We start from the raw sequence: 13379 nt of genomic DNA on the forward strand, positions 1-13379 counted from the left end.
GCTGATCGCAGCTCCCTGTCATAGAGGTCGGGTGCCGGCACCCGCCTCCTGTATTTGTATTAACAGGTCAGTTATGTTCATTGGTGGCGCAGTAGCCACAGCCCCTCCCCTCCTCCTCCCGTCTCTCTTCTTATTAGCAGCGGCGGCGGCAGCACAGGGGGAGGGAGAGACTCCTCCACTGTGCTGCTGAGAAGAACATCAGCGGCGGGGCAGAGAACTATCATCTCCTGTGCCCGCCGCTGTATTCAACTGCAGAGCTGCGGCGGCGGGTCTAGTTGCAAATGGGGACAAGAATAAAAAGTCTTGTCGCCATTTGTAAATTCTAAGTCGCATTGGCGACCATTTTGGTCACTATCTGGAGCCCTGTGGTGGTAAGCAAGTTTGGGTTTTTCCTTACAGCAGTTTATGACCGCATATGGAGTGTTTCTGTAAACTACAGAATCAGGGTAATATAGAGTTTTGTTTGGCTGTTAACCCTTACTTTGTTACTGGAAAACATGGATTAAAATGGAAAATCTGCCAAAAAAGTGAAATTCTGAAATTTCATCTACATTTTCCTTTAATTCTTGTGGAACACCTGTTTACGTTGGATCCCCGCTATATTGATGATATTGAGAACTTATTGAGAGCAGAGGTAATCAACATACTAGCGCTGCACAACCCCTTTAAAAGGTTATTCCATCTTTTATATAAGTTATCAAATAAATAAGAATTCACTCACCAGCTCCCCACCACTTGGTTCTAGTGCCAAGGGTTCAGTCTGTCTTCTTCCAGTCCCTCGCCTGTATAAAGTGCCTTGCAAAAGTATTCACCCCCCTTGACTTTTTTTTCGTATTTTGTTACATTACAGCCTTAAGTTCAATGTTTTGTAAATCTGGATTTTATGTGATGGATCAGAACACAATAGTCTAAGTTGGTGAAGTGAAATGAGAAAAATATACAATATACAAATAAAACTATTGTTTAGAAATAGAAAACAGAAAATTGGCATGTGCGTATGTATTCACCCCCTTTGTTAGGAAGCCCATAAAAAGCTCTGGGGCAACCAATTACCTTCAGAAGTTACATAATTAGTGAAATGATGTCACCTGTGTGCAATCTAAGTGGCCTTTTTTGAAAGGCCACAGAGGCTGCAGCACCTAAGCAAGAGGCATCACTAACCAAACACTGCCATGAAGACCAAGGAACTCTCCAAACAAGTAAGGGAAAATGTTGTTGAGAAGTAAAAGTCAGGGTTAGGTTATAGAAAAATATCCAAATCTTTGATGATCCCCAGGAGCACCATCAAATCTATTATAACCAAATGGAAAGAACATGGCACAACAGCAAACCTGCCAAGAGACGTCCGCTAACCAAAACTCACGGACCGGGCAAGGAGGGCATTAATACGAGAGGCAGCACAGAGACCTAAGGTAGCCCTGGAGGAGCTGCAGAGTTCCACATTAGAGACTGGAGTATCTGTACATCGGACAATAAGCCGTACCCTCCATAGAGTTGGGCTTTATGGCAGAGTGGCCTGAAGAAAGCCATTACTTTCAGCTAAAAACAAAAAGGCAGTTTGTGAAAAGGTATGTGGGAGACTCCCAAAATGTATGGAGGAAGGTGCTCTGGTCTGATGAAACCAAAATTGAACTTTTCGGCCATCAAAGAAAACGCTATGTCTGGAGCAAACCCAACACATCACATCACCCAAAGAACACCATCCCCACAGTGAGACATGGTGGTGGCAGCACCATGCTGGGGGGACTGGGAAACTGGTCAGAGTTGAGGGAAAGATGGATGGTGCTAAATACAGGGATATTCTTGAGCAAAACCAGTCCCACTTCTTCACCTTCCAGCAGGACAATGACCCCAAACACACTGCTAAAGCAACACTTGAGTGGTTTAAGGGGAAACTTGTAAGGCTACTTTCACACTTGCGTTTGGAGCGAATCCGTCTGGTGTCTGTACAGACGGATCCGCTCCTATAATACAAACGCTTGCATCCGTTCAGAACGGATCCGTTTGCATAACTGTTTTTTTCAGATCCGATTTTTCACTTCGTGAAAACTCAGATCCGACAGTATATTCTAACACAGAGGCGTTCCCATGGTGATGTTAGAATATACTAAAAGAACTGTGTACATGACTGCCCCCTGCTGCCAGGCAGCAGGGGGCAGACACCCCCCCCCCCCCTGTTTTTAACTCATTGGTGGCCAGTGCGGCCGGCCCCCCCCCTCCCTCCCCTATATTTAACTCATTGGTGGCCAGTGCGGCCGGCCCCCCCCTCCCCCCCTCTCCTATATTTAACTCATTGGTGGCCAGTGCGGCCGGCCCCCCTCCCTCCCTCCCTGTTTTTAACTCATTGTGGCCAGTGCGGCCGGCCCCCCTCCCTCCCTGTTTTTAACTCATTGTGGCCAGTGCGGCCGGCCCCCCCTGCTTTTAACTCATTGGTTGCCAGTGCGGCCGGCCCCCCCTCCCCCCTGTTTTTAACTCATTGGTGGCCAGTGCGGCTGGCGCCCCCCCCCCCTAATTAAAATGACCGACCCCCCATCATTGGTGGCAGAGGAGAGTTCTGATCGGAGTCCCAGTTTAATCGCTGTGACTCCGATCGGTAACCATGGCAACCAGGACGCTACTGCAGTCCTGGTTGGCATGGTTACTTAGCAATTTTAGAAGCATTATACTTACCTGCGATGTCTGTGACCGGCTATAAGCAATGCGCCGCACAGACCTTTCACTTACCAGTAGGAGGAGCGCCGGGCCGGTCACAGACATCGCAGGTAAGTATAATGCTTCTAAAATTGCTAAGTAACCATGGCAGCCAGGAATGCAGTAGCGTCCTGGTTGCCATGCTTACCGATCGGAGTCCCAACGATTAAACTGGGACTATGATCCGAACTCTCCGCTGCCACCAATGATGGGAGGGTCGGTCATTTTAATTAGGGGAGGGGGGCCGGCCGCACTGGCCACCAATGAGTTAAATATAGGGGAGGGAGGGGGGGGCCGGCCACACTGACCACCAATGAGTTAAAAACGGGGGGGGGGGGCGGTTGCACTGGCCACCAATGAGTTAAAAACAGGGGAGGGGGGGCCGCATTGACCACCAATGAGTTAAAAACAGGGGAGGGGGGGCCGCACTGGCCACCAATGAATTAAAAACGGGGGGGGGGGGGGCGGCGGCCGCACTGGCCACCAATGAGTTAAATACAGGAGGGGGCAGTCATGTACACAGTTCTTTTAGTATATCCTAACTTGAAGCGTCCCCATCACCATGGGAACGCCTCTGTGTTAGAATATACTGTCGGATCTAAGTTTCACGATCTAACTCAAATCCGATGGTATATTCTAACATAGAGGCGTTCCCATGGTGATGGGGACGCTACAAGTTAAAATATACCATTGGATTGTAGAAAACTCCGATCTGATGGTATATTAATAGGGACTCCTGACTTTACATTGAAAGTCAATGGGGGACGGATCCGTTTGCAATTGCACCATATTGTGTCAACGTCAAATGGATCCGTCCCCATTGACTTGCATTGTAAGTCTGGACGGATCCGTTTGCCTCCGCACGGCCAGGCGGACACGAAAACGCTGCAAGCTGCGTTCGGGTGTCCGCCTGCTGAGCGGAGCGGAGGCTGAACGCTGCCAAACTGATGCATTCTGAGCGTATCCGCATCCACTCAGAATGCATTGGGGCTGGACGGATCCGTTCGGGGCCGCTTGTGAGAGCCTTCAAACGGAACTCACAAGCGGAACCCCGAACGCAAGTGTGAAAGTAGCCTAAATGTGTTGGAATGGCCTGGTCACAGCCCAGATCTCAATCCAACAGAATATCTGTGGTCAGACTTAAAGATTGCTGTTCACAAGCACAAACATCCAACTTGAAGGAGCTGGAGCAGTTCTGCAAGGAGGAATGGGCAAAAATCCCAGTGGTAAGATGTGGCAAGTTCACAGAGACTTATCCTAAGCGACTTGGAGCTGTGATTGCCGCAAAAGGTGGCTCTACAAAGTACTGACTTTAGGGGGGTGAATAGTTCTGCACATTGACTTTTTCTGTTATTTTGTCCTATTTGTTGTTTGCTTCACAATAAAAAGAAAACCTCTTCAGTTGTGGGCATGTTCTGTAAATTACATGATGCAAATCCTCAAACAATCCATGTTAATTCCAGGTTGTGAGGCACCAAAATACGAAAAAAGTCAAGGGGGTGAATACTTTGGCAAGGCACTTGCATATCTGGAGGGGGTTACGTGTGCAGCTGCGGCCAGTCACTGCCCCCCCCCCCCCCTCTCCCATGCAACAAGTAAGACAGAAGTGATGTGCTGTTTGGGGACACATATAACCGCTGAGGCCAGTGATTGGCGGACAGAGCACACATGACCCTGTCCTAATGTTTACAGGCCTAGGACTAGAAAGAGCTGAACCAGATACTTGATGCTGGAATGGTGGCGGGGAGCGGGTACCTCTTTACTTTAGGATCAGCACTCTTGGCTTTTAGAGCAGTCATGGAAATTGTCTATTGAAGGGGTTGTGCCAAGTTAGAACCTTATCCCCTGCCTACAGGATATGGGATACGTTTCTGACCATTAACGGTCCGATCGCTGAGAACTCCGTCATGAGAGGGGACTCCCATGCCCACTATGAATAGAGGAGGTCACACATTGCTGCTGCTCCATTCATTCATTCCGACAGTCCTATAGAGGATGAATAAAGAGGCAGAGGCCATGCAAACCAAAGCGAGGGATGAAAGCCACTTCTAGGGGGCACTAAAAAGTGTCACTTTGAATTCACCACATCATTAGAGCACTGGTTCAGTGCTGTTATCATCATTCCGCAGATGGTCCTCCAATATCTACAGTTTAATGGTAATCCTGCAGTGCTGTTTTTGACCACCAGATGTCAGTATAGTAACATGTATCTGTAATATGAGGGTCTGGGAATACAATCTGCTTGCACATTTGCCACAGAGACAAAACTATTTTATTTAATTTTTTTTATAAATTCTGAGTTTCGTATTATAAAAGCCTTATCAAATGTTGAGTAGTCTTGTAAATATACTTGATTACCAATCTTGTACTATTCCTGAGTTCCAGCCTCTGCTACATAGCCCATCTGTGCACTAACTGAGATCTTAAGAGGAAGACACAAAATAGGTCTTTGCAACTTTTTGGGGTCACTTGCGCAATATTATTTTTATTAGGTAATAACCCCCCATATGTCCAAAAAGGTTGTCATGGTGTATCTTAAAAGGGGTTGTCCAAAGATCAATAACTATCACCTTGATTGTTGGTGATTCCACTGCTGGGACCCACTGACCATGAGTATGGGGGTCCCATGTCCCCCGTTTGAGCTGCAGCACTTCATTGGGCACAGGACCCATATGATCGTAGGGGCCCCTGGTGATCAGTCACTCATCCTCTATCCTAGGAATAGGTGATAAGTGTCGATTTTAGGACAACCCCCATCATTCTTTTAGCCATCATAGAAACTGGACAGTCTACTTTAAAACGTACAGTATGTTATATCTGGGATGAGACTCAGATTCTTAATAAAGGTGTACAATATTTAATGAAAAATATGTTGGGTTATAAAGATGGAATTCACAATTTTACGATTAACCCCTCCAAAACCAGAAAAGAAGGAGGAGAGAGGAAACGCTGTGATAGAAAGGAGGTTTCTGCACTTAGGGAAACTTGACTACCCAGCAAATGCTTGTGGTGATTTGTAGCATCTGTCTTCAGTTATTTAGGCTACGGCTATAGGAGATAGATAATCATTTCAGATCCAAGACCTAGGCACGCCAGAATCTCGCCCATTGAATAAAGTGTGCGGCTCCAGTAATTGTGGACTGAAACTTGGACATAGGCTTCTTCATACAAGGATAGGATAGGTCATTAATATCAGATCTGCAGGGGTCCGACACCCAGTACCTCCACCGATCAGCTGTATGAAGGGAAGGCGCGCGCAGTGTGCTTGTGCTGTCTCTTTCTGCTCGCTGTTTTGCTATAGAGAGACGGCACATGCACACTGCGCGCACCTTCCCTTCATACAGCTGATTGGCAGGGGTGCCAGTTGTTGGACCCCCGCCAATCTGATTTCGGTAACCTATCCTGAGTATAGGTCATCATCAATATTAAAAGCCCGGAGAACCCCTTTAAGGAATGTTCCTGGAAAGGACTACCAACAATAAGAAATAAAGTCCCCCTAAAAATCTGAATGCAAATAGATTCTATGATGTAAAAATTGTACGTAATGAAGGATGGACTCAAGTGGAATATTTCTGTACATCAGGAAACGTGCAGATGGTTTATTTTCATTCAAGTACTGAAAATGCATAAAATTAAAAGTGCAAAGAATAGGCTGAGGCCCCCATAATGTGTTAACGATCATTAATAGGATGGTGTTCGATTCAGTGTAGAAGTGTGAACTTAGACTTAGATAAAATTATATAACACATAGATATAATATTAAAAGGCTTTTCCTAGAAAAGACGCTCGTCTGTCTTTTTCATCCCCATAGAGGTGAAAAGATTGGCTCTTGTAAAGGGGCCTAATGACCTGTCCTCAGGATAGGTCATCAGCATCTGATTGGCAGGGGTCTGACACCCGGCACCCCCACCAATCAGCTGTTAGATAGCGTCTGTGCTTAGTATTGCAGGTTAGCCCCACTTGAATGGGACTGAGCTCCTAGCCTATGTGACCGATGAACATGTCATCCCTGGCCTAGGATAAGCTGCAAGGAGGCCGCGGCGCCATCCGGAGTGCTGCATCCTCTTCAAGTAGCTAATTGGTGGGGGTGCCGGGAGATAGACCCCCACGGATCAGATACTGATGATCTATCCTGAGGATAGAATTAACACATTTTTTCAATTGTCCTTTATTTAAAATATTGAGCTGTTCTGTCACAAAGGGTTAACTGTTTTTCTAGCTGTGGGACTGGTACTTTCACTTTCACCTAATAAGCCTTATTTCTAAACAGAGGTTATAAACCCTTATTTAAGCCACATTCTTATCAATAAGATAAGAACTGAGCTATAAAGAGTGTTTATAATGTCAGAGAGCAGAGATAAGGAGTCCGTCCGCTCCTGGTCTGACGGAAAAGACAGAAAATACAAAGGGTGCTACTACAGCATCTCAACTCTGTACATAAGAAAGGACGCCATATTTTTTAATAAAGACCAATTCAAAAAATAATTTTGAATGTTATTGTTTTATTATTTAAGTAAGTTAGAGCAGAACAATACAAGCTGAGCCAAAACCAGTAATGGTTCCAGGACATTAAGAGGTACAATTCTTTCCATTATGCTTTTTCTCTGATTTTGGCTTATGCTGATGCAAATACTGACCATGTGAAAGTGGCTTTAGGCTAGGCTGACATCTACGTCTGCATTTCATTATTTTGTTCCTTCATAGGAACAGAAAAACAAAAGACTTCATTGCCGTATATACGTCACTTCACAAACACCAGTGGTGCCCAAAAGACCCCGCTCACTATAATGGGGTCCATCTCCTCTTAGCTTGTCAGACCCTTGCCTGGGAGTATTTTATTTAAAAAAAATTGGTACATTTTTGGTCAGGATTACATGAATGTCAGAAATGCAACTTGTGGAATTTCACGTTCCCACTTTCAGATCTATGTAAATTCATCTTTTTTTCAGTATTGTAAAACTGTATAAGGCTGAACCTCTGCCTCTTCTCCCATTTTAGGCAGTGCCCAGGTGTCATCAGAAGGACAAGTGGAGTATAAGCCACTGGCCGGCATCCGCTACATGTGGTGGTACCATGTACTTGGTCTGATATGGACCAGTGAGTTCTTCCTCACATGTCAGCAAATCGTTATTTCTGGAGCTACTGTTACGTGGTACTTACACAGGTAGGAGTGCATTTCATGTATGTAGTTAACATAAAGTCAGAAAGGTTAATGTCTAACATCACTATTGGACCAGCAAAAATGTATTTCGTAGTATAAAATTATTGCCAATATTCTGTGTGTGAAGCTAGCCTTAGTCCTCGTTCACATCTCCGTTAAGAGATCCGGCACAGAGCAGCCTGCTGGATCCTCTGCGTCATCGCTGGATCCCCATTGACCACAATAAGGTCCGGCAGAGATGGGCCAATTTCCGGCATAAATGCCAGGTTTTGGCCGGACAAAAAACATTGCATGCAACAATTTTTTTGTCCGGCCAACAGATGTTATTTGCGCTGGATCAGGCAACCGGATCTCCTAAACGGAGATGTGAACAAGGCCTTTGCTATCTATACCCAAAAATACGAAAACCTTGCCTCTAGCGCCACCTGTTGGAAGGCAGCTGACAAGTGGAAGGTCTGTTCTGAGCCATTATAACAGCAGTCATCTAGATTTGTGAATTCTCTTTTTGATATCTGAATACATCAATCTTGTGGATCTTTTCCCATTTTTGCTGTTTATAACCGTGTATGTGTTATTTTTGATATGTCAACTCCTAGGTTTATACTTAATTTCCTGCTTTTTGTTTTGCAGAGATAAAAAGAAAGTTAAGCATCCAATCCTATCCTCCTTGTCTCTTCTGTTTTGGTACCATCTTGGCACTGCCGTCATGGGATCTTTATTACTGATGCTTCTGAAAATCCCGCAGATTATTTTAATGTATCTGTCCAAGCTGCTGAGTAAAGGGGTAAGTCATTATGTAATACCATTGCTTTTATATTCGTACACGGAGTCTGCCGGCTTGTGCTGCAGGCACCAATCTGAAGATACATCTTCTTTGTCCTTGGATCCTGTGTGTATATGGGGGTAACAGGGGGACTCGTGCTTTGTGCGGATCTGTCATGGACGGATCCGTTCAGATAATACAACCGCCTGCATCCGTTCAGAACAGATCCGTTTGTATTATCTTTAACACAGCCAAAACTGATCCGTCTTGAACACCATTGAAAGTCAATAGAGGACGGATCCGTTTTCTATTGTGCCCGATTGTGTCAGTGAAAACGGGTACGTTCCCATTGACTTACATTGTGTGCCAGGACGGATCCGTTTGGCTCCGTTTCATCAGACGGACACCAAAACGGAATGGAGACGGAACGGAGGCAAACTGATGCATTCTGAGCGGATCCTTTTCCATTCAGAATGCATTAGGGAAAAACTGATCTGTTTTGGACTGCTTGTGAGAGCCCTGAACGGATCTCACAAATGGAAAGCCTATCCTTAGGATAGGTCATCAATATCAGATTGGTGGATGTGCCGAGTGTCGGACCTCTGCCGATCAGCTGTTTAAAGGGTCCGTAACGCTTCGGTGAGTGCTATGGTCTCCTCACAGCTTACCAAGCACAGCGCCATCCATTTGATAGCGGCTGTGCTTGGTATTGCAGCTCTGCTCCATTCACTTAAATGTGACTGAGCTGTGCTTAGGCCATGCGATCGATGAATGTGATGTCACAGGACTAAAAAGAGCCTGCGGCGCTTTCCGAGCTCTGCAGTCTCTTCAAACAGCTGATCCACGGTAGTGCTGGGATTCTGCCCTGTGCCCATCTGATGTTGATGACCCTTCCTGAGGATAGACCACCAGTATTAAAGTCGCAGAAAACCTGCAATGTTTGAGTCGAAGGCTGTGCAAATAACCACAGCAAGCTGGGGGAGACTTTGAATAGATTTCTGCTCTCAAGCTATAGGAGTGTGAATGCAGCTCTGGGCTGTAAAACAGACGTGGAACTCGGGATCCGTTATCTAAACCATTTTGCAAGAGTTTAGGGTCGGCTCTGGGTGTTTTATGTTCCATCATAAGCTGCACTGCAGGAACTTTGTGGCATACTCTCAACAGCGCATATATATGTGGCTGACCGTTGTGGCACCAGGAGGAAGGGAAGTAATGAGCACGTGCTCCTGGGTGGGCACCAGAAGGAAGAGTCATTTCGATTTTGGTATATTTGAGTAAGTGTGGCAATAGTTGTATGTAGCAGAGTTGAATTTGTTAGTGTTAGTGTTGTTTGTATACTTTTTCCTACAGTTAATCCCAAAAGAGCACATTATGACATCACAGCTAGTGATGCCAGATGGCATTGTGACATCATAAGTCATGATGTCATAATCTGTGTCACTTGTAGGTTAAATAAGCAAACACTTGCAGCAACAACGTTTCCTGCATTCAAATATTTTCTAGCATGTGGATTCACAGCCAAGCATTAAAAGGGTTATCCAGGAGCAGAAAAAACAGCACCACACCTGTCCGCAGGTTGTGTGTGGTATTGCAGGTCAGCTCCGTTCACTTCAATGGAGCTGAGCAGTAATACCACACACAACCCATAGACAAGTGTAGTACTCGTTCTGGAAGAAGGCAGCCATTTTTTTCTAATCCTGGACAACCACCTTAGAGGGGTAATCCAACTAGAAAAAATTAAAATTGGTGAAACTTACTAATAGTTTTCTGGTACTGTACCACTACTTCCACATAGGCTTTCTTCTCCCTCCTCTGTACTGGTGATGTGCTTGCAGGGGGCCAACTAACTGGCTCAGTTCATTAGCTAAGCCAATGCCTTTCTCAGTCTCTGCACCCGCCATGACATAAGAGGCGGCTGACTTAGCTACCGAAATATGGCAGTCAGGCAGTCCCCCGCAAGCATGTCGCCAACACGGAGAGGGGCAAGGAAGCTCTCTCCTGTGCAATGTCTGTGTAAGTTGCATCTATTTTAATGTGAAGCAGATGAAAACTATTTGGACAACCCCTTTATGGGGGGATTTCAGTTTTATTAAGTTATACCCTATCCACAGGGTCTGATCGCTGGCACTCACACCGATCACAATAATCGGGCCCCTGTACCTTGCTAGACCCCCCCAAAATGAATGGAGCGGCAGGTGGAGAATACGCATTGCCACTCCATTCATGTCTATGGGGCTGCAGGAAATAGCTGTACTCTTCTGTCTCCGGCAGTCACATAGCCTCCCCTCTGCTGACCTCCCAGATGAGTATGATGGGGGTTTATGGAAGACCTGTTCTCATGAGCAGGGGGGATCCCATTGGTCTGAATGGCCAAGTGTTACCAAGTTTATATTCTTTTTAATATATGAGGAAATCCCCGGCATGACATTGTAAGTGCTGTCAAACATGGAGTCTGAAATAGGAATAGAGAGCCAAAGTCCTACAACAGGCACGCTAACATATCCAATATTCCTGTCTCGATGACATCATATTTGTGCTGTCATAGGTAATGATGTCATAATTATGCTTCATCTGTATAAAGCCCTAGTGTGTTCTGCAATGAATGAGATAGATAGAGCTATTGAAGGGTCTCTGTATGTATATGAAGCTCGGGGAATTGCGCTTTAGCTCCTGTTCGGGACGCTTGGCATGTGCATCATATGGTAACTGACCGATAGGTCACCCAGCCGCGGCCACCTGTTTGCCATAGGGCATACGGCATGCGTTTCAGATGAGATGATAGTTTTCAGTAGTAACGCGTTGTACAGGAAATCGGGCTTGTCTTATCTAGTAACACAACTGGAGCGGATGAGATATCGCTTGGGGTGATTTATCGGCTTAAGAATTAATGATGATGTGATTTGTCATTGCCTGTCATTAAAATAAGTATTCAGTATGGTTTGTTGAATGTGCTGACTACTTCAGGCTATGCATTTACACATGTTCATTGCTTCATGCTCAAGAGGAATGACTATGGAAATCTAATTAGATTTAGTGTTTTGGAACGTCATTCACATAACTGTCAGGTGCTTCTTAGGAATAGGAAAAAGGTAGGTCTATAAGGCTACGTCTACACGACGACATTTGTCGCGTGACAATATTTATAATGGCAGTCTATGGTGTCGCACTGCAACATGCGACATACTGCGACGCAACAGTTGCAGAAAAATCCACCTCGAATAGATTTTTCTGCGACTGTCGCGTCGCAGCATGTTGCATGTTGCAGTGCGACACCATAGATTGCCATTATAAAAATTGTCGCGCGACATTGGTGCAGCAAAATGTCGCGCGACAAATGTCGTTGTGTAGAGTAGACCTAGCCTAATTTGCAGCTTTTACTCTCCTGACAGGTGTACGCATGTGTATTAATGGTTATATAATGCCTCCATTTTATTATTGTCATCTTTAAAGGGGTTTGCCAGTTTGTTACTAGCCGCACATGTGCTGAGAACAGGACTTGCATGCAGGGCCGGCCTTTGGGGTGCGGCGCCATAGCAACAGGGGCGCTGGGTGGCCGACAGCTCGCAATGTAATATGCGGCAGGCGAGGCTGCACTTGTGTTCTCCCTCGGGGCGCCCCCTCCATCTCCCCCTCCCCTGTCTGACCTGATTCCTCCTCCCCTGTGTCTGACCTGCCTGCTGCCCCCGCCGCTGCCAATAAGAAGAGAGACGGGAGGAGGAGGGGAGGGGCTGTGGCCACTGTGCCACCAACGTTTCTTATAAAGTTATACAAATACAGGAGGCGGGTGCCGGAATCAAATAGCCGGCACCCGACCTCTGTGACAGGGAGCTGCGATCAGCGGCAGTGGAGTTAACCCTTCAGGTGCGGTACCTGAGGGGTTAACTGCCGCCGATCGCAGCTCCCTGTCACAGAGGTCGGGTGCCGGCTATTTGATTCCGGCACCCGCCTCCTGTATTTGTATAACTTTATAAGAAACGTTAGTGGCACAGTGCGCCCCCCTCCCCCCCCCCCCAACACCCCAGTATAAGAAACATTGGTGGCGCAGTGGGAAGTGCCAAAGAGGGTTAAAAAATAATTAAAAAAATTAACTCACCTCCTCCAGTTGATCGCGTAGCTGCCGGTCTCCTGTTCTTTCTTCAGGACCTGTGGTGACGTCAATGAGCTCATCAGATGGACCATTACCATGGTGATGGATCATGTGATGTATCATGTGATGAGCACAGTGATGTCACCACAGGTCCTGAAGAAAGAACAGGAGACGATCAATTGGAGGTGAGTTAATTATTTTTTTATTTTTAACCCTCATTGGCACTGCCCACTGCACCACCAATGTTTATTATACTGGGGTGTTAAGGGGGCGCACTGTGCCACCAATGTTTATTATACTGGGGTGTTGGGGGGGGGAGGCGCACTGCGCCACCAATGTTTATCATACTGGGGTGTTGGGGGGGGGCGCGCTGCGCCACCAATGTTTATCATACTGGGGTGTTGGGGGGGGGGGGGCGCACTATGGGCCAGTGCACAGGTGCGGTGATCGGATGGATGTTCTCAGCTGGACACCGGCCGACACTGCGCATGCGTTGGGAGCCTCACCAGCGGTTAGGGTAGGGAAAAAGCACTGGCCCGTACGTAATTTTTCCCTTCCCTAACCGCTGGTGAGGCTCCCGGTGCATGCACAGTGTCGGCCGGTGTCCAGCTGAGAACATCCATCCGATCACTGCGCCTGCGCACTGGCCCATAGTTTTTCCCTACCCTAACCGCCGG

General features: G+C 46.5%; 1 protein-coding gene across 1 annotated transcript in view; it reads left to right on the plus strand.

Annotated features, from left to right (window-relative positions):
• The window catches only part of SLC44A3 (solute carrier family 44 member 3), an 81418-nt gene that overhangs the window by 31084 nt on the left and 36955 nt on the right, over positions 1-13379 (plus strand). Inside the window, exons 10-11 of the mRNA XM_040406606.1 lie at positions 7690-7855; positions 8483-8636. Of these exons, the coding sequence (XP_040262540.1) occupies positions 7690-7855; positions 8483-8636 (320 nt within the window). The remainder of the gene's footprint in view (positions 1-7689; positions 7856-8482; positions 8637-13379) is intronic.

This window comes from Bufo bufo, chromosome 9 (genome assembly GCF_905171765.1).
Source record: "Bufo bufo chromosome 9, aBufBuf1.1, whole genome shotgun sequence".
Taxonomy (NCBI): domain Eukaryota; kingdom Metazoa; phylum Chordata; class Amphibia; order Anura; family Bufonidae; genus Bufo; species Bufo bufo.